General features: G+C 37.7%; 1 protein-coding gene across 2 annotated transcripts; it reads left to right on the top strand.

The window, feature by feature from the left end:
* The first annotated feature begins 7,770 nt into the window (after positions 1-7,770).
* On the top strand, positions 7,771-21,590 carry LOC131324683 (aspartic proteinase 36-like). Of its 2 annotated transcripts, none has more exons than XM_058356756.1 (10): positions 7,771-8,232; positions 11,571-11,700; positions 11,789-12,039; positions 12,499-12,726; positions 13,586-13,748; positions 15,824-15,897; positions 15,986-16,082; positions 16,192-16,258; positions 20,677-20,748; positions 20,833-21,590. In XM_058356756.1, the coding sequence occupies exons 2-10, from the start codon at positions 11,617-11,619 to the stop codon at positions 20,997-20,999; spliced, it is 1,203 nt and encodes a 400-aa protein (XP_058212739.1). In that variant the 5' UTR covers positions 7,771-8,232; positions 11,571-11,616; the 3' UTR covers positions 21,000-21,590. The 2 variants fall into 2 exon arrangements, with proteins under 2 accessions (XP_058212739.1, XP_058212738.1); XM_058356755.1 differs by having other exon boundaries at positions 7,773-8,232; positions 15,980-16,082.
* The last annotated feature ends 723 nt before the right edge of the window (positions 21,591-22,313 follow it).

Genomic DNA, 22,313 nt, shown 5'->3' with positions numbered 1-22,313 from the left:
CTCTTATTCTCAAACCCTCGAGGCTCTGGAAGGACCAGTGCACACTCAGGACAAACCACGCAGTTATAAGCAGCATAATATACAGTTTAAAGGCTGTAAAGCCCTACAAATTAATAAAACACCCCATAAACAGTGTGGGGACAAAATAATGGCCTAAGGCCAAGCTACCCGTGCAAAGCCACTCACTGGTCAGAGGCAAACTATGGCGCGACTATGGCACTCAGTCGCGCGATGGTGCGCTCTAGCGCGCGAGGATGCGCTCCGGCGCGCGATGGTATGAGCCTTTTAACCAGTGTTTGGTTTACACGCTTCTGGGTTCTAGTACATGTCCAGAATGATCCCAGTGGTACTCCAAAACAGCAGAAACACATATTGAACTAAGACTAACAATTCTAACAAAGGAAAGCAGTAAATTGGTTATTAACATGCTTAACAGTGATCTATATGTAAATATGTAAATAAACACAAAAACAGCAAGACACCAATCCCCACAAGGACCGTCACGCGCTGATTGGGACAATCGCGCGCGTGAGTGGCTCCCTCGCACGCTGGTTCTTGTCTCGACGGTTTTTGAAACCTTGCCAGCTTTAGGACCAGGACTTGTATTGATTACCAGCCTTGGCCCTGCTAGCCCCCCTCAGGGATCAGAACAGAAAACAATAGGTATGTTATACCTAAATTGAGTTTGAAACGTGTTTGAGCTTTGATGTTTGAAGGCTTGATTGAGGTGTGAAAATGTGGAGATGGAAGAACAAGCTTTGTTCTTGGATGAGGTGTGAGGATGGTGTGTGAGACTTTTTGTAACCCTTTGAATATTTTTGGAACCCTTTGAAAGAGAAACAAAGAGGGATATATATAGAGAGGGATAGTGGTAAATCTGGTTAGTGCAAGGAGAGGAGCTTAGCTAGTCCACGAGGCTGGCTGAAGTTTGCTTGGTGGCTAAGCTTCCCAGCTAATAAAGGTGATGGAGACATCTTGGACCATCGCGCGATGGAGTCAGTCTGGCGCGTGATGGGGCACCCTGGCGCGCGATGGTCAACGGTCAAGCTTTGACTGTTGACCACCACCTGGCAAATTGACCATCGCGCGCGGGAGTCAGACCGTCGTGCCACGGTGCGCCCCGGCGCGGGATGGTTGCGCCCTGGCGCGCGTATACCACCTACTCACGCGTTGGTCAACGGTCAAGCTTTGACCATTGACCAACACTTGTCAAGTTGATCTATGCGCGGAGGCTCTCAACCAATGCGTGCCAATAGGGTTTTTGGCTCTTTTGAAGTGACTTAGGTTAGGTTAGGTTCAAAGGCTTTGCAAACACTCAAAACTTAAACATGCTATCATTCCCGGGGTGTTCTTGATCCATTTCATCATTGGAGAATCAAAAACCGTAAGTAAACTAATCTGGAAGCCCAGATTGGGGTGTCTACAATGGACAATTTTATTGAAACTTCAAAAATGGAGTCTGGCTCTTATTACATCATAATTCTCATAAGAGTACTCTTAATACACAAGGGAGGCTATCTAAGGTTCCTAACTACAGCTCCGCCTGTTCCTCCATTCTTGCCAGTTCTTTGGCTCCAAAAGCCTCCAAGGTGTACAACTTACCCTGCTCATCGACAAAGTTTGACACATTATACCAGCGTCGCCACTAGTATAATATGTCAGGGTCACCAAAGGTAACACCATGAGCTACGAAAGCTCAACAGAACAATCTCATACCCGCTAACCCATGACTTACAAATAATAGGTCATATACAACAGATAGTAACAATAACACATTCACATTCGCTATTCAAACTATCGTTGGTGTCCATGATTTTCTGAGTTTCTCCTACGCGACTTATTGTAGACCGTGTCACCATTTTTCATATACCGATCAACATTTTCAAAATCATTTTTCAACACACCCAACCTCGGTTCCGCCGTTCCGGGTTCCCGAGTATCCTCACAATGGTTCCGCCACACTGGATTTCCATTGGCACACAAAACTTGCATTGGTTCCTCTCCGCGGATAACCAAGCCACATTACCAATGAAGCTACCACGTCCGGTCGCATTGGCAATCATGAGCTACAAAGCTCAATAGAATAACCCATACCCACTAACCCTTAACTTACAAACAATAGATCATAAAACTGACGATTTTCACATAGATCATGCATACATAACGAAACGGTTAACAATGACACATTCACAGTCAATATTCAACTAACGTTGGTGTCCAAGATTCTATGTGTTTCTCCTACGCGACTCGTCGTAGACCGTGTCACTGGTTTCACCTTTCATTTACCAAATCAACATTTTCAAAGTCGTTTTAACACACCCAACCTTGGTTCCGCCGTTCCGGTCTCCCAAGTATTCTCACAATGGTTCCGCCGTCTCGGGTTCCCATTGGCACACAAAATTTTGCATTGGCTCCTCTCCGCGGATAACCAAGCCATATTACCAATGAAGCTACCATGTCCGGCCCCATTGGCAATCTTCACAATGGGCTACCACGTTCGGCCACATTGCGGTTTTCACAAACAGTAAATCACCTCCAATGAGACTACCACGTCCGGTCCCATGGCAACACACACCACACAACGAACTACCAAGTCGGGCCACGTTGAGGTTTTCACAATCCACACGATGGGCTACCAAATCCGGCCTCATCACGGGTTTCCATACACACAATGGGCTACCAAGTCCGGCCTTATTGCGGTTTCAAAACACATCTCATCATTATCCACACCATAGGTGTCATGTTTCTACTTTCTCGATTTTTGTGTCACGTTTTCATGCATAGACTCCGCGGTAGGACTTTTCACATATGATATCATAAGTCATTCATTGTAATCTTGAAACTAAACTAGCAAGATCATCCAACTAAATATTACCAACCGTGCTCAACCATAACGCCACATGTACGGACGCCCTTGGAGTGAAAAATCACTTGTGCTTTATCACACGACAAATAATACAAGCAATTCATGCATACATGTTCAAACTTTCACTATCAAGATAAATTTATTGACTATTATGCACGCCAAACATTATAAACGTAACCTTATCTACTTTAAGCAAAACGACTAAGGTTATGCATACTTAGAACTAGGGACGTTCTACTTTCTAACGTACGAAATCTTTACTATACGTAGAGTTAGTGGTCTAGGGACTCTACCTTACTTCTTGGTGGTTGGTCGGTTTTGAGAATCGGTCGTCGGTTTTGCGAATCGGCGGCGTAACGGCTTCGAAGTGCTTCGAAAGGAAGAGAGATGGATTTCCTCTTCCTAGAAACAACTTTGCTAACTAAACTAAGCTACTTTAGAGATCTAGGGGTGGTTTTGGAGGTGGTGTGGTGGTAGCTCTCAAGAACTTCAAGAAAACTTTAAGAAACTTGAACTTTGGAACTTGAAAAGCTTGAAATTTCTAGAGAGAAGTTGGAGCAAGAAGTGAAGGTGTGAGAAATGACTTGGGTAAGGGTGCTATTTATAGCAAAAGTCATGACTATTACCCAAGGGATAAATTTTCCTTAACAATTATTGTCTAATGGGTAAAATTTTTCTATTAAAATATTCTAATAATCACATGTGTACTAGTAATAAAATAAGTATACCTAATATATATATATATATATATATATATATACGGGGCGGTTCCGGGGACACCTAAAAAAACACCCCATAGCTCCCGATCAAATTTTGATGATCCGAGCCGCTCAATGTGATCAGAACGTGATTTTAAGGGTACCCGCAAGAAATCAGCAAAAAAAATGACCGGGAAGGGCTTGATCCGAACAGTTTCGATCGGTTTTTTATTGAACGGTTCAAATAAAAACTGCTTAAATCAAACCTTTCCCGGTCATTTTTTTTGCTAATTTCTTGCGGGCACCCTTAAAATCACATTCTGCACACATTGAACGGTTCGGATCATAAAAATTTGATCGGGAACTATGAGAATGAGATTATGGGTGTTTTTTTAGGGTGTCCATTGAACCGTTCCGATATATATATATTAGTATGTACCAATGAATCTAGGTAGATTTCAAAATATCCAATAAAAAATTATAAGGTCAAGTTCCCTATTAAAATAATCTAATTTGACACATGTTTTCTTGTTAAAATAATGGATTAAGTATTTTAGGAAATCTAGGCTTTTATATAAAATGAGATATATATGTACTCATGTCCCCATATTCAATTAAATAAGTAGGTACCAAAGATCCAATAAAAAATTACAAGATCAAAATCCCTTATTAAAATTAGGGGTGTGCATGGGTCGGACGGGTTGGGTTCGGCCTCGAACCCGAACCCGAACCCGACTGGTCGGGTATTGAATTTTTGGGCCCCGAACCCGAACCGAAAGAGTGGGGGTAACTGTCTGCGTGCCCGATTTTTTTGGTCTGGTCGGGTCGGGTCTGGTCGGGCGGGTCCGACCAAAACCGAAGCAAACTATATGAATTCGTTGCCTTTTTGTTGGGTTTGGTCGGGTCGGGTAAGAAACAACAGCACCCCGAGCCCCGAACCGAAAAACTGATTTTTTTGAAAAAATGTACCCGTACTCGACTGAACCACATGTTCGGCCCCCGCCCGAAACCCTTTGGGTCGGGTCCGTCGGGGCTCGGTTTTTTTGCACACCCCTAATTAAAATAATCCAATTTAGCACATGTCCCATTAAAATACTAAATTATGTACTTAGAAAATCTAGGGTATTAAATCTATAAGGTACATACACACACACACACACACACACACATATATATATATATATATATATATATATAAATATATCAACACATGGAAGATCTAGAAAATGATTTATTTAGTTCATCTTAGTACTTGTTGGAAGATTGACTCTATTATCCAATGGATAATATTTTTCCTTCTAGTTATTGACCAATGGTTAATGAAGCAAAGTAATATATACTTGAATTATATATATATGCATGTACTTTAGGCATGTGTGTATATAACAATATATAACTATATATATGTACATTTAACAAATCTAGTAAAGTACTCTTGGTAAAAATCTAGATTTACTTTATTGTCCAATGGATAAAAATTACCATAACATTTATCGACTAATGGGTAAAGGTTCATCTAGAGTTAGATCCTCAAACTAATTGGTTAGAAGCTAACTATACTTGCCAAGTATGATCTCTAGTCAAGAAAATGAAATTTTAAGACTTAATCTCAATTATTAAGAAAATATACTAGTGTTTTTATAAGCATACTTGTCTTTAGAAATGACTAGATTATCTGGTGTGAAAAGATATAATTTTTATAAGTCTCAAATCTAATTATGATAGATTATTAGAAATTAAAAGAAATTTCTAAAAGTGATTCAAGTAATTAAAATAAAATTTAAATATTTAACAAAATTTTTATTTACCAAAAATCAGGGTCGTTACATGTTTTTTGGCTGAAGAGTATATATCAGAGATCCGGATGATTATTACTGAGTCGCAAGGTTTCAAAACTCCGTTAGTTGTCGAATTTTGGGATGAGCAATGCTACTGGTACAACAGAAGTGGGCACATACAACGAGTACAGCGTGTGTTTAGGCCCGTCTCGGGTCCTACAAAAATAATCGGAGCTGCTCATTTTGTTCAATATATTTTGCTTAAGGTCTCCGTAAAAAATTAGCTCCATCCGACATCGATAAAAGTGTTTACGAAGCATTCAAAATTGCTTATGAAAATTTCTAAAGCGATTTTTGATGCTTCGCAAACACCCTTATCGATGTCGGATGGGGCTGATTTTTTACGGGGACCTTAAGCAAAATATATTGAACAAAATGAGCGGCTCTGATTATTTTTGTTGGATCCGAAATAGGCCCAAACGCGCGCTGTATGTGTTGTTTGTGCCACTTCTGCTGTACCAGCAGCATTTCTGCTTTACCAGCAGCATTTCTGCTTTGGGACCTTGGAGATGGCACACAACTTGCTACTATTAATCAGCATCTGTCCAATGTGAAGACAGAATCTGATGCAATAGCTGTGATCAACAACGTGTGCCCAATGCTATATAAGTTGGTAACCCATGTCATATATCCACCTGTACGTTAATCTCATTTGTGATTGTAGAATTTTGATGAAGCCGATCAAAGTAACGACATTGAACCCATTTGCGTCGTGAAGCAAATAGGCCGAAGAGTTTTTTCATTTGGCCCATGAGGGAGAACTTTCCTTTGATGTTTTTAGTAACTCCCATGCCTGTTACTAGTACAAGCAGTAGCAGGAACTGCTGTTATGCGCAACAATTGTGTGTGTGTGTATATATATATATATATATATATATATACGGGACGGTTCAAGGGACACCCAAAAAAAACACCCCAAATCTTAAACTCATAGTTTCCGATCAAATTTTTATGATCCGAACCATTCAATGTGTGCTGAATGTGATTTTAAAGGTGCTTGCGAGAAATTAACAAAAAAAATGATCGGGAAATGCTTGATTTGAGCAGTTTTTATTTGAACCGTTCAATAAAAAACTATTCGAAACTGTTCGGATCAAGCCCTTTCCGGTCATTTTTTTTGCTGATTTCTCACGGGTATCCTTAAAATCACGTTCTAATCACATTGAGCGGCTCGGATCATCAAAATTTGATCGGGAACTATGAAGTGTTTTTTTAGGTATTTTTTTGGGTGTTTCCGGAACCGCTATATATATATATTGGAAAAAAAGATTTATACTGCTCGAGTTAGATAGGTAAATAGATTTAAGTGATCCCTAATTGACAGGTTTTTTCAAATTCTAAATTATCCTATTGGTTGCACCAATAACATACTACTAAGTGACTTGTCACAAAAACACCCCTTACAATACTAGTAAATGATAATGGTTTCAACCCTTTAAACTTGTTTAAGAAGATGGCCACTCAAAGGTTGAGAAGATGGCTACACACTGTGCCGGAGGCATTACGTTTACTTGTTTTTTCGCACATGTAGCTACAGGATTTGCTTTGACTTTTCACTATTCGTTAGTTTACTATAAGTCTTTTACTTTTGTTCAATGTATAATGACTAGCAAGTATGATGGTTCTAATGATGATCATTTATGTTAAGGTTCTGTTTTGAACCTAAAGAAAGGAAAGGAAAGAAAAAGAAAATAAAATGGGAGGAAAATAGGAAGGAAAATTTACTATTCATAAAACTTAAAATTGTTATTTTCTTTTCCTTTTCTCTTCCCACCAAACAATAGGAGGGAAATTTTTTTAGTTTTCCTTTCTTTTCCTCTCATTTCCAAACAAAGTCTTAATTTAGAGATAAATTCTTGAAAACCTATGTCTTTTTTAAAATATTCTGAATTGTTTCTTTAGTTCATATTTTGATTGATGATGGGTTCAATTCAATGACCTGAAGAAATGGTTTTTCTTGTAGAGCTAATCAAACACATTGACTAAAAACAACGTCATTGTGATCGGAGTCCGATAAGTATCTGAACGGAGGACATTTTTATTTGGAAAAAAAAGTAAACTCAGCACATTGAATAAAATCAACTTTTGCGTAGATAAATTAACTTAGATCATATATTCATTGGACTTTGATGAGTATGATTTTCGACGTGGTCAATCTTCTCGACAAACTCTACAAAGTAAAAGATTCGATCATTCAATTGTACCCATCATCTGCCCGAAACTGTAGACAACTGCACTGTGTGCTTCTCCACTGTTGGGAAGCCCTCTCCTTGTTTATTTAAACAATGAAAACTTTTTTAAATCAGCTTCCTCTTTTGTCTTTTCAAAAGAAACCAAAGCTTCCTCTTTGTCGTGTACATGTACAGTCATCTTCTCTCTCTCTTTCTCTCTCTCTCTCTCGAGAAAGCGGTCCAGAAAAGAAAAGCAGGGTCCTCTACTTTTGACTACGCACCGACATACACCAAGACAGAGACTAGAGATATGCAATTATACTCCGTATGTGTTTAGTGTAAATATATATGTACAGAAGGATAGAGGGAGGGAGAGAGTGAGACAGGAGTAAATAATTTTGTGGACGGAGAGGGAAGGGTTGAGCCGGAACGCTGGCGAAATTCCTGGTGTTGGCTTTCTTAGCCACCGCGGTGGTGTACAGCGGCGGATTGCCGGCGGGTTTTCTCAGTCTGGAGAGGGCTTTTCCGGCGAACGAGACGGTCGAGCTGGAGGTTCTCAGAGCTCGGGACAGAGCAAGGCATGGTCGACTATTGCAAGGTGGTGTTGGTGGCGTTGTGGATTTCTCTGTCCTCGGTACCTCTGATCCCTTCCTAGTCGGGTACTACTCCCATCAAAACCCACAATCTCTCTCTTTCTCTTTCTATTTGATGCTCTGTAATTACTAGCGACTCATAATTTGTTCAATTAGAGAACCTCCGTCATTCATAAACCTTTCTTCAAATTTATGTTTCTTTCAAATATAAATGTCGTATTTTATTTTGATGTAGAAAGATAAGAATTTTGCCGTTACTTCAGGAATTACATGAATACATGTACTTCGGCCCCCTCGCATTAGGAATCTTGCGTCCGCCACGGCGTAACTGTACTGTTTTTCTTATTGGTATGGTACAAATCAGTACCGGTTTAATTTTGGGTTCTGTTTCGGTTTTTGCTTTATAAATGTTGTGTTTTATGTCTACTTTTATGTATGCTTAAAAAGCTCAAAACATTCAACCTATGGAGCACAGACACGGAACACGGCAATTCTAAAAAAATGGGGATACGGACACGGACACGGTGGGGACATGTCACGTGTATAAAAAATATACATATATATATATATATAATTTTTTTTATGAACCATTATATATGAATAATCTCACAAATTGTATAAAATTTTTCAAAGGCATAATTACAGTTTAACCCAAATATTTTGAATAATTTCATATTAACCCCCAAAATTAAAAATATTACATTTTGACCTCTAGCTGTGTTCCCTATCAAAAAAATAATAAAAATTATTGGACACGCCACGTGGCATGTCCAATACGTGTCCCCGTGTCCAATACATGGATACGGCGCTCTTTTGGAGTTGGACATGACGCCCTTTTGGAGTGTCGATGCTTCATAGCTGATTCAACCAACATGAAAATACATATTGGAAAATAATAATAGTAGTGATTATGAAGATCATATATAATGATATTGAGGAAATTATAATTTTTTTTACTGCAAAAAGGATAATTATCGAATTATCTAAGGAAAACAGAAATATTTAAAATATATAGTATGACGGTACCGACTGGTACCCGCAGCCATTTCCCAGTATGGCCAATACCGACTGTTATTTGAACCAGAATGAAATTAAAGGGGTGAGGTACCAGTTTTATCAAAAAAGGGTACGTACCAGTACCATATGGTATTCACAACCTTGGCACCAATCGTTACAATTTGGTATCAAGTAGATCTTAAGTTTTCGTCTAATCATGTTTGTTTACCATATTTGAACAAATTCTGTGGGGTCCTTGTGATCATTAGTTTTCTTGTGTAGGATACATATTAGCTTATGTTACTTGAAAGCACTAGTACCTCAAGGAATTGCATTCTTGAATGAAACATATGTTCCGCAATGTGGTACACCTGCATGCGAAAACGGGAAACCTAGCCATCCGAAGCATTCCTAAGATTTTTCCTTTAGAAACTAGTGAAATTGGAGCTTTAGCAAGATAAACTATACAAGAAAATGGTCCATAATGCTTCTAGAATGTATTTTATATTAATAATGAGACAATAACACTCTAATTATTGGATGTTCATCTTTTGAAATTAGTTTAGTCTACTACTTCGATTTGTAGAAGCCTATGTTCATCGAACCATAATTTGGGCAAGGGACGCACCACGTTCCCGTTTCTCGTGCCAGAACGATCCACGTTCTAGGTAACGTAGGGCGCAACCAGGATTCTTACTTTGCGGGGCGAGACACTGCAGGATTCCTATATGAATTTTGGAGAATTATAAAATACTATATGAGTTACCATCACCACGAAAATCATATACTGTTACCTTCAAATGTTCCTTTACATATCTCTTGCTAAAGTACAGATCACATAAATCTGTTTTTAGAATTGAGCACATTCTCTTGTTGTATTAACTACAGTGATTACTGGAGTATGCCTCAATTTACTAAATTTGGGCGTCTATGGTAGATTGAACATGAAAACTTTGATAAAATTTAGTTGTCAACGTATGTGATCGAAAATTAGCTGGAAAATCATATTGCATCTTATTTCATAGTTTAGTCTTGCCAAGTTTAAGCTGAATATGCACGTTCTGATGTAGCAGTTGAAATAGATAAAGTGAATGCAGGATGAAGCACTCTATCGTCAGAGGGTACTAGATGGTTTTTCTTAGTATTTTAACACTTAGTCACAACTGAATATTGTCGATAGCTGTTGAAACCATAGTTCTCAGAACCATGCAATTCACGATTCACGCAAAAACAATATGAATCATTATGTGAATCGAGATTGGGATGGAATCGCGATGAATCATATGATTCACGGTTCGATTCATGATTCGATTCACAATTTACGATTCATTCAATTCTTGAAACTCTCACATCTGATGAATCCAGAACTTTTTTCTCTCTTTGTTTTTGTTTTTAGTAAAGTAATATAAACTCACAATGTTTAGCTCGAACATATGCAATACCCATGCCAATAACATTGATTGTTCAGTGATTAGAGTATTTATAGGATCCAGTTCTTAACATTTTCTTTTAGAATTTTCCGCACTCATTTGAAAATATATCTTCTAAATGCTTACAGCTTGAATAATTGTTACTCATGAATTATTTATTGCTATTTTGATAAAATCAGTTAGTCCTTGATCAAAAAGAAGAAAAAGGTTAGTCTAGTATGATATGAGCCCAATCAGATGGACTTGATGTTTGTTGAAAAAATCTCCTACTTTTCTTGAACAACAGTTATACAAGATGTTACGAGTCTATGTTGAGTTTAAGAAAACCTTATATGAATGGATGTCTTATAAGTTTTATCAACTGAATTCTTGTTTGCTGAATAAATGGATCATTGCAATGTCGATTGTGTTTTGTAGGATCACAAATCACAGCGTGGCTCAGAGCCGTAAACCTATATCTTTAGTGATACAAACAAGCTTCTTATTATTAATCAAATTGGTAGTCATTCAACTAAAACCTCTTTTTTTGTTTTTGAGCATAAACTTTTCATATGCATAAGTTAACTATGCATGCATGGATGTCTATTTTATAAGTTTTGAGATTTGTTGACCGACTTATTACAATATGATTCAATTCACGGTTTGAAAACGGCCAATCCAATTCTTGATGCAATTTACGATTAACAACCTTGGTTGAAACCCAGAAAACCTGGAAAGTTCAAGCTTATCCTGCTCATCATTCAAAACATTCTTTGTGAAAAAATCTGAATGGTATCATTTAAATTGTCGCGGCATTGAGTTGGTTGGCTATGTTCTTCAACTCTTGTTTCTTGTTTATTTACCTTGTAAAGAGTTTTTGAATTTTATTACTTTTTTCTCTATTATAACTTTAGCTTAGTGGATCTATGGCTATCTTGTAGTATCTTCAATAACTTATGGAGTGGAATATATTCTTTGTTTTGTTGAATTTCACTACAGGCTTTATTATACAAAAGTTAAATTGGGCTCCCCGCCGAAGGAATTCATGGTGCAGATTGATACTGGAAGTGATGTCTTGTGGGTTACTTGCAGTTCGTGCAACAACTGCCCCCAATCAAGTGGACTTGGTGTAAGTATTTGTTTTTGCTAGTGATGTTAATAGAATGATCAGGTAATCTAAAGCGTGCCCATTTATTCATTCTGCTACGTTTATGCAGATCGAGCTCAGTTTCTTTGACGCTGCCAGCTCAACTACTGGTTCTCTGGTTTCTTGTTCAGACCCAATATGTTCTTCTATAGTTCAAACTGCTGCAGCTGGCTGCTCTGAACCACGTCATCAGTGTAGTTATTCGTTTCAGTATGGAGATTTAAGCGGAACATCTGGATTTTATGTAGCTGATTTGTTTTATTTTGACACAATTATGGAGGCTTCTTTGGTCGCTAACTCTTCCGCTGAAGTTGTTTTTGGGTAAGTGATAAGACTTCTAAACATGGTGCGTAACAATGTGCAGTTGAAACTGACCACTAGATGGAGAGACTACACTGGCCAGAAGAATGAAAGACGTAGCCTCGTATAAAAAAGAGCATTTTCTTAATTGTTGGGAAAATTGTAAGCAATCACAACAGTGTTCATCAATCTTCTAATTGGATGCATCCACTAACTTATGTTTTTTGACGAAGTGTCAGTCGGGTAATTATGTAACTTGATGAAGATTAGGATTGGCAATGGTAACTGTGAAAAAGGATGATGGAGGTTGGCTGGAGGAGGGTTCAAGGGAGAACCAAGTTTTTCAACCTAAATGTTTGTGGACTTAATTCTTACATACTTCTCCTTGTTATATTGTGGTTGTTTTAATCAGCTGTCAATCTTCATCTCTGATTCAAGTTGGTTGGGACTTGAACATTTGGCTCTTCGAATTGTAACCAGGTGTAGCACCTATCAGTCTGGGGACTTGATCAAGACTGATAGAGCAATTGATGGAATATTTGGGTTTGGTCAACAGGATATGTCTGTCATATCGCAGTTGTCCTCACGAGGGATTACTCCCAGGGTGTTCTCCCATTGCTTGAAAGGGGAAGGCAATGGTGGCGGAATACTAGTTCTTGGTGAGATTCTGGATCCAAGCATTGTCTACAGTCCCCTTGTCCCATCACAGTATGTATTCTTAGTTCTCTTTACCAGATTTTATGTTGGTTCTCAACTTTTTAATGTAGCCTTCTTCGATATCCCAGCCATAAGAATCGGTATCTAAATAGTGATTCCCTAAGCATGCGATAGCTGGTTTTATTTAAGTCTGGAAAAACTCCAGTGTTATATTAGCATATTGTAGGCTATACAATATTTGGCTGATGTTCTATTATTTATTTCCATTAAGCATACTTTCGAAATTACCCTAGGGACGTAACATTTGGCAGTAGCCATGTCTTAGGAAGAGGTGGTATTGGTTTTTAAGCTTCTATCCTGTGGCTGCACTCCACGTATGGTACTATGGTTATTGCCTGATGCATGTTGACTCTGGGTGCATACAATGTTCAGTTACGCCAAATATTGGGATATATTCCATTAAAAAATCAGGCAAACAAAATAAGAGCCATTGACATATATTGCTATAAAAAAACCTAAATTCTGACATTACAAACCAGCTTTAGTTGATAGAGTTGGAGGGAATGAAGGATATTACCAGGGGTAATGCTAAAGTAGGAACGAAGCATTCGGAAGAATATGGTGAACTAAACTACTTGATTGATTCAGGGATTCACCTACTGATTCAGACTTGCAGATCGTCTTTGATTCATCCAATGGTATCAGATTGGTTTGAATCAGATCAAAGCTTAAGATTCAAGTCAAGAACTGTACGATTTTAACAACTATGAATAACACTAATATCTAAGGGGTTTTTTCCAACTTACTCTTGTTATTGTCTTATGCAAATAAAGACATGGAAATTTGGAGAATGTCTAAACTTAGTTTGCAGTCTGTTTTGATGTTCTTTTTGATCTCTCAAAATGTTCAGGCCTCATTATAATTTGTACCTCCGGAGCATTGCTGTCAATGGGCAATTGTTGCCTGTTGATCCAGCAGTGTTTGCCACGTCAAACAACCGAGGAACCATTGTTGATTCCGGAACAACTTTAGCATACCTGGTGGAAGAAGCTTATGATCCTTTCGTGATGGCTGTAAGTGTCTTTTCCTTTGTTTTTTCTTCTAAAGTTCTATTTTTCCTGGATGTTTCCGAAAAAATTGGAACCACGTAGGCCATTGTCTTCTAGAGAACATGACATGTTATTTCCTGCGAAAAACACAAAAATGAATTTCCGGCGGAAATTTCCTATTTTAATTCTGACATCATCCAGTCTCCCTTTGTTTATTTTGGTACCATGGAGAAGGTTAAACTACGCAAATTAAAAGATCTTGTTTTGCCATGATATTTCAACCAATAAATGACTTTCTTAAAATATTCCCTACTAACATTCTTGCCAAGCAAAAATGCTTGTCGAAAAGTTGCCTCTTTTTTTGTTCTTTCAGTCCCTTACTTTCTAGTGCTTTCCTCTCCAACAGTTTTCTCTCTTTCCAATGGGGAGCCTAAAGACCAGTCTTTCACATTTCAATTAGAAAGCTTGATTCCTACGTTACCATGGGATTTCGTCATCAAAAGGAGACGTGATTGTTGATTGCATGTGTATGTGCTTGCTCTTTCTAAACGGGTCATTTTGAATGTGTCTCCATCCTCATTAACCTCTTCCATTGGTTCACAATGAGGACTCTTCGAATGGGGAACAGCCTACATATGGGCAATGTTTAGTTAGTTCCTGTGGCACTTATAATTTCCTGTTCTAGTTGTTCTCTACCTGAGTATACGAAAGATTATATTTTTGTTACTTCTGTAAATTTACAGCTAGAGGACTATTTAAAATCCATCCAAAGCCTAAATGTCATCCTTTGTTTGTTCATGTGCTTTTTAACAAGCATTAGGTGAAAATGCACTTATCCTCAGGGGGACAAACTAGTGAATGAAATTAGGGAAATTTTTAAAAATGGTCCCTCTAGTTTGCACGAGTTCTCATTTTCGTCCCTCTACTATTAATTGTATCAATTTGAACCCTATAGTTTTCATTCCATCTCAATTTCGTCCTTCTCCCTAACGCCGTCCATGAAACAAACGGAATTGAAGGGCAAAATTGTCATTTTCTCTCACAGAGGGACCAAATTGAAATTTTATGCAAACCAGAGGGATTATTTTTAAAATTTTACATTTTACTTTCGTTTTTTGCAAATAAAATAAAAAAGACCATAAGTAATGTATTTGACAACTGAATTATTTTTTATTGGGTAATCAAACTATATTGAAAAATTTATATTTCATTACACATTACAAAAATATTAGAAAATGCACAAATCAACCCCTTAGCTTATGTCTTTGTATCATGTTCTTATAATCTTCTTATTTTTTCACCCAATAAAAAAAATGTTTAAAATCCGTGTTTATTTGTTATATGAGTGATCTTATGAGTAAGTCCCAAAATAAATACACTTATACCCATATTTTAATGTATTTGATCTCTTAATATTTAATAGTGTTTCATTGCTTAATTAAACACAATTACAAGATTTCTAAATACTACTGAACAACTTTTTCTTTTTAATCATGTGACAAAAAAAATAACGATAATGAAAATTCAATTGAAAAAAAAAATACAAGACCAAGACAATTAACATAAGGGTTGTTTTTCGAATTTTCTCATATTTTTTGTGATGTATATAATAAAAACTTTACAAAATTTCAACATATTTTTTATTATTCAATATAAAATGAGATGAGAAATATATTATATATGATGTATTTTAAATTTATTTACAAAAACAAAAGTAAAAAACAAAATTATAGAAATAGTCCCTCTAGTTTGCATGAAATCTCAATTTAGTCCCTCTGTGAGGAGAAATGACAATTTTGTTCTCCAATTCCGTTTGTTTCATTAACGCCGTAAGCGAGAGGGACGAAATTGAGACAGAATGCAAATTATAGGACTAAAAGTAACACAATTGATACTAGAGGGACGAAAATGAAAATTCATGCAAACTAGAGGGACCATTTATAAAAATTTCCCATGAAATTACTATTTTTTTTCTTTAAAAAAAATTACTATTTGCCACCAGATGGTTTGGAAGCTCCATGCAAGCTTTACTTTGGAAGAACTGTTGTGGAGTTAGCTAGCAGTTCGGCTTAAAGCTCATTTTCTTGTTGGCTGTGCAGATAACTGCTTCTGTTTCACAATCTGCAACACCCATTATTTCAAACGGACACCAGTGCTATCTAGTACCTGCCAGGTTCATACATATCTAATTTTTAAGAATAGCAAAAACAAAACATTGATTAGACATCTGATGAATAAGATCCTTTTTTGTTTAGTTACAGTGTCAATGAGATATTTCCTCCAGTGGCTTTAAACTTTGCTGGTGGTGCATCCATGGGTTTAAGACCAGAAGACTACCTTGTGCATTACGGTTTTCTTGTGAGTTCTCACACTTGCCTTGTCACTGTAATTATTTTTGCTCTTTCCATTTCACTGCAAAATGTGTCAAGCTTGATTTTGATCTCCATTCAACAATATGTTGTGACAGGATGGTGCTGCATTGTGGTGCATGGGGTTTCAGAAATCTCAGAATCAAGCAGTAACTATTTTAGGAGGTTAGTTTCAGGACTATAGGTATTATTTCATTTGACAAAATTGCTAAAGCATCCCCCTCCTAGTAGTCAGTCTGCTCTCTCGAGCAGAAAGCCTTGCTCTCGTTTAGTTCAGAAGTAGTCTGCAGGAGTCAAGGGAATTTTAGTTAGCCAACATTTTTATGTACAAACATAGGATAGTACTCGTGAATCTAGTCAGTACCAAGTTGACTAAGGGGTGTTTCGGCTAAATAATCGAGCTAGTTTTTTTTTCTGTCCTTATTGCTCCTTTTACAAGAGCAGCTTTGGCTTTTCAACATTCATTAGTTTTGCGTCAATTTTTTTATGGATTGTTGATTTGTATGGACGAGAGGAATCTTAAAAGTACAGAATTGTGAACCAAACTTAAAGTTTTTTTTAATAAAATCAAAACTAATTCAAAAAGTCTGCCTGTTTTGCATTATTTTTGACTTTAGTGAACTTTTTAAAAATTTGATAATAATTTTCTGCTTTTAGATTTCTCTCACCCAGACGAACCAATTATCCACATAAAATCAACGTAAAACTAACAAATTCGAATTTTTTTTGAATAAGGACAAAAAAAAAAATATATGGCTCAATTATTCAGCCAAAACACCCGACCCCGTAACAGTTTTATTCAGTTTTAGCAGAATACTGCTGAGTGGATAATTTTAATAATTCAATCACCTTTGTCCTTCCTTAATTACATCTAAGCTTTACCAATGCACATGTCCAGGAAAGTTGGAAGGAAAAGCAAATTTTGGCATATCTAATAAGAATCAACTTCTATGTCATCCGTGGAACGTAGACCAAAAAGCCACACATTATTGAGACATTTGAATGCTTATGATCAATTTGTTTTTTGGAAGTAGGAAAATTCGAGTATAACCGCTGGGCACAAAAATTTCAAATGAACTCAAAAGAATTATTATTCCATTTGGTTGATTCAATATGCTAGGTCATCTCAAAACATGATTATAGGTAGATTTTTAATTGAGGACTACTAAGCACACTGCACAGAAAAAAGGGAAGAAAGCAGACGAGAAATCTATCGCAACATAATTTAAGTGGAAGTAGACAATGCTTGATGAGGTGGCAACGAACTACAATCCTAATTGCAATATCACATTCCACATCAGAAGTCTAAATAGGTGATTTTGAGTTGGGTACAGAACGAACAATCTAAGCAATCTTTAGTAACTTTGGCTTAAGCACTTTGAGCCATGTTGTTAGGCTCTAATAAGTTAATAGGTATCTCATGACTGGGCTTGAAGACAGGGCCACCAACCCTTGCCTTCGTTGGCTCTAAGTGCAGTGAAGATCTCTCACCCGAAAGGCTCTATGGCCGTGTTCCAACAATGGATGCCTTCTTCACTGCACTTAAAGCCAACGAAGGCAGGGGTTGGTGCCCTGTCTTTTACTTTTTCGTGATACTTCAACGTCGGCTCCATAGACTTTAAACTGGCATATGTCCTTTAGTTCAAGAAGGTGGACACAGCATTGCTCTAGATGAGGATAGATGCGTATGGTATAGGAATCGGGAAGAGAAGATCAAAGCCTTCCACGGATCATGAACTAGAGTTTTCTAATGAAAGAAATGTGAGAGTGGCCTACTGGAGTGCTAGAAATGGTATTAGAGCGACCTGTGTACCTGATCGTTGAGCTTGGACCACTTTCGGCCACAAGGAAAAAGGTCCGGCTGTTGCGACGAGACTGTGATGACTGGTCAATTGGAAATGGCTTCTTTGTGCAAGTGACTGTAGTACTCAACCCCTCATGAGGGGAACACAACATTATGAAGGTAAGGAATTTATAACACTCAGTCCCACGTTGGAAGTCTACATTGGTGATTTGGGTATACATTGGTTGTCAAGAGAGTGCACACATTTTGGAGATTTCTGTTGCAGTTTTTCTAGTCAACTTGTTCAATATGGCGTTTTTTTGTTATTTTGGCTTCAGTCTTCATTAAAGCTTGCAACTGAAAACAAATTGGCAATGAGCGGTGAAACCGCTCAGACACATACTGGTTTTGAAGTTGCTAATCCACTGGTGTGAGAGATGCTCTAACACTCCCAAGACACGTGTGACCCCTGACTCACATGTGGAGAGGTAATGAAAGGATCCATTACATAAGGGTCAATGTATTCAGGAGTACATGAGGCACAAATAATGGGGAAACTAGTCAAGAGTCTTGTTTGAAAGCCTCCGAAAGCCTTGCTCCATACCATTTTAAAGCATCTAGCTCAAAATTAGTTGGCAACGCGTGAGGAGGCTGCCGAGACTCTTACATTAGTTTTGGAGGTGAGAATGAACCAATGTGGAGCAAGATCGAATAGTCTTGAAGTATAAGTACTTTTGGTACCAAAAACTTCTTCTGCAGAAATTCTTCATTCGGGTGCCTATTCTACTGTGTTTGGGGTGTGTGTGTGGGTCAGTGTGGGTTTTGAAGTTCTTTGCCATGGAAAGAAGCTATGACTTGTGAGTAGAAATGGAAATTCAAATGATTATAAGTATTACCGTAGAAGAGAAGTCATCGATAAGTTGAAGGAGTAAAGCATTTTGAGTTAGTTTTTTCAGGTTCTTTTTTTTTTTTGGTTCACAAATTTCCCTTCCTACTAGTATTTTCCTTGTGGCTGATGTTTGGAAGTTTATTTCACTACGTACTTGATGTGGATATATAGGAACTATGAAATGAAAGTTTGATGGCCCAAAAAAGGCCAAATCACAGCAGTTCCTGATGCTAAAAATGTCCGATGCATTATAGCTTAGAGGTTTATTATTGACACCGAGGCATGTGAATCTTTAATTTTCAGGGAGATGCTCTGAAGGGCCAATGTAAGGACTCCGATTTGTTCACCCTCATCAAATGAGGGTGAACATTACCCTCACTTTTATTGGTTCCTTCTAACCTTGGAGGTCCCACTTGCTCTAACCATAGTTAGCATTAAACATAAAAAAATATGGAAATGATACAGGATCCATTTATTTGGAAATGATCCTGTGCAACGCGTCAAAAACGCATGGACTCACTCGTTAGAAAATCCAAACATATTTCTCTTGCCGCTTTTGCTCCGATGATTGAAGGAGCAATGTATATGTTTTACTCCTCGGAACATCCAATCTGGATGCTGCTTTTGCTCCGATGATTAAACGAGCAATGTTCAACTATATTTTTATACTTGAATGAGTTTTTGTATATTTTTTTGTGGTGTTCATAAATTAATCAGAAGAGGCATGGTGTACATATTTCATTATCACAATGACTAAACATGTTAGTTTCAGGATACACCATGGCTAAACATGTTTCAGGATACGGCAGGAAAAAAACTAATGCTTATATTGCCATGAAAATACCCAAAAAAAAACAAGCTAAAGCTTATTCATCGGAGAAAATTCAAGGGGCAAGGAAAATCCATTTGGATCTCCGAGGGTTGAGCCCGTGCATTTTTTACAACTTGTAGGGGATATATTTCTAAAATCACTAGATCTATATCATTTCCATAGTTTGTGGTATTTAATGATAACTATGGTTAAAATTGGTGGGATATTAGATTGTTAGTCACCAACTCATCTAAAAGCTTAAGCTATTAGAGAGAGGGACAACTTTATTATTTATACCTTCAACACGCCACCTCACGTGTAGCCAGTCTCTCTTCTATAAGCGGGCTAAGCATGTGTAAATATTTTAACATTAGGTAGGCGGTGAGGTTCAAATACAGGATCTATTGCCTGCTTTGATACCATATTAAATTGTTAGTCACCAACTCATCTAAAAGCTTAAGCTATTAGAGAGAGGGACAACTTTATTATTTATATCTTCGACATGGGATCTACAGGGTTAGAAGGAGCCAATAAAAGTGAGGGTAATGTTCACCTTCATTGGGTGAGGGTAAACAAAATCGGACTCCAATGTAAGAGGTTTGAGACCTATTATTGTCTCATATGTGTAGGTGGGGGCTCTTGTGAGATTCATGTCTTGCAACTTGATTAGACCCTTGACTCTAAAACATGCCTTGAGTTAGAAAATTCCGGCTCCAAGTTTGAGTTTTCATCCAAGGTTTTAAATTCATTGGTTTAATGAAGGTCTGAAACTCACTGGCATGTGTGTTTGTATTAGATCGTTTTCTTTTCTTTTCTTTTCATTTTTTGGTGTGTGTTTGAACTTGAGGCTTGTCTTTGTCCAAAGTATTTATTTTATTCTTTTTTTGTGGTTCTTTTCAATTCGGCTATGAGAAGCATAATAGACCAATAATGTCTGACCTTTTTGTCCCAAAGTCCATAAACATTTACACGGTTGTCTTTATTTCGCCTCGGAACTTGTAAATTGTTAGAGCATTCCTAGGATCTCACTGGCTCACACCTCATATCTCACGGTCACCTTCTGCATTCAGATTAACCGACTCGTCTGCGTCTTTTTGCAGATCTTGTTCTTAAAGATAAGATCTTTGTATATGACTTGGATCGTCAACGGCTTGGATGGGCTAGTTATGATTGTAAGTTCATCAAAAATCTCTCTCTCTCTCTCTCAGGGTAACTCTATATCTGCAGCTCCATTTGTTTGAGTTTATCTTACTCAGGTTCATTATCGGTAAATGTCTCCGTAACTCCTCGCAAGGATGGATTCCTGGATGCTGGACTCCTGAGTATGAGCAGTTCATCAACAAATACACTCTTCAAGTTGATATTTACCTTCATTTCCCACCTCGTGCATATAACACTCTTCATTGGGTTTCTCTTACTATAAATCGAATCCTCTGCTATAACAACCCCATTCTTTGCTTGATAATACCTATTGGTTTTGCTGATTTTTATTATACCAATCAGAAGGGCCTTGTGGTGGTATTCCACTGGTTCCTGCATATAGCGCTGTCCTCTGCTATCTTTTCCCATTATTTTCTTGCTACTAGAGAAAGGAGATTTCTCTCGTAAAGGTGCCAACTCTGCCTAGAAATTGACTTTCTCTTGTTGAGTGTCGATCTTGACCACCACGGCATTGCTTTCTACTCTGTGGCCTAGGGTTGCAGAAGGAAATTAAGGTCATTGGGACTGGAAGTATAACAAGATAGTTTGTAGTGATAGCTTTAGAGTTGGCTTTTGCAGCTGGTTTGCTGTTGTTAGACACATGGATGTTCATTTTTCCTTTTTCTTATGCTTTTTTGCCTTTTATTTTCTATTCTCGTTGTCCTCCTTTTTGGGGGCCAATATGTATTTTTAGTATGTCTAATTTCATGAAATGAAGGTACATTTTTGTTGTCGCACTACATATTGAAATTTATTAATGAAAAATATTCCTTTCGAGAAATAAAGAAATGAAATATTTGATTTGTAAGCAAAATTTCATGACATGCACGATGAAGTTGGTTGCTTCTGAGTGCATTTTTCTATTCTGCTGGATAAGCATATAGTGTAAAGCATTTCGCATTGTATTGTGTATAAATGAAAGGGAAAAAGCTGTGTTATTTTGGAACGGGATTTCCTCCTCGTTGATAGAGATCTGCAAACATCTTTCAAAACTGGTGAGTCCTTCCTGTTTTTCTATCGATCTAGCATCGGAGTTTAGGTTCAATGCTGAAACGAGCTTTTCGAGGGTCCTATGAGAATTGTTATTTGCAGGATATATCGCTTGAACTCAATCCTTGAAAGCAAACCTGCCTGTTTGTGAGGTTCACTTGTCAGCTACTTTAGAATCTCTGGTCTCTCTCTGCCTTGTAGTCCGATGTTTTGTGCAGTCCCCGACCGGTAAAGAAGTCCGTCTTGTGTCATAGGGTTCAAAGGTAAACGTGGATCATGGTTTTAACTTTAAGGGATGACGATTCTAAGGACGGTGGTCGTCCTGTGGCCAGGTCATCTAACTGAGGACTCGGAGGTGAAAATCAAGGCACATAGACCTTGACGATGTTTAAAACTGCACAAGCATTCCAAAATTATGCATCGGAGAATATTTGTAGGAGTAATTGATTGCATGCAATTGAGAATAGCTGCAACGGTCTTCAAAGGTGTTGGGGTTGGCGATGCTGAGTGCAGTAAAGTGTTGTGATTAGAAGTTGTTTAGGAAAAT

Source organism: Rhododendron vialii, chromosome 4a (genome assembly GCF_030253575.1).
Source record: "Rhododendron vialii isolate Sample 1 chromosome 4a, ASM3025357v1".
Taxonomy (NCBI): Eukaryota; Viridiplantae; Streptophyta; class Magnoliopsida; order Ericales; family Ericaceae; genus Rhododendron; species Rhododendron vialii.
This window is presented reverse-complemented; position numbering and strand designations above follow the sequence as displayed.

Bases quoted from the DNA above. Each gene is read 5' to 3' on its own strand.
- LOC131324683 (XM_058356755.1), top strand. From the start codon at position 11,617: ATGGTGCAGATTGATACTGGAAGTGATGTCTTGTGGGTTACTTGCAGT. The intron at 12,727-13,585 runs GTATGTATTCTT...CAAAATGTTCAG, and splicing joins AGTCCCCTTGTCCCATCACA to GCCTCATTATAATTTGTACC. The intron at 15,898-15,979 runs GTTCATACATAT...TTTTTTGTTTAG, and splicing joins TGCTATCTAGTACCTGCCAG to TTACAGTGTCAATGAGATAT.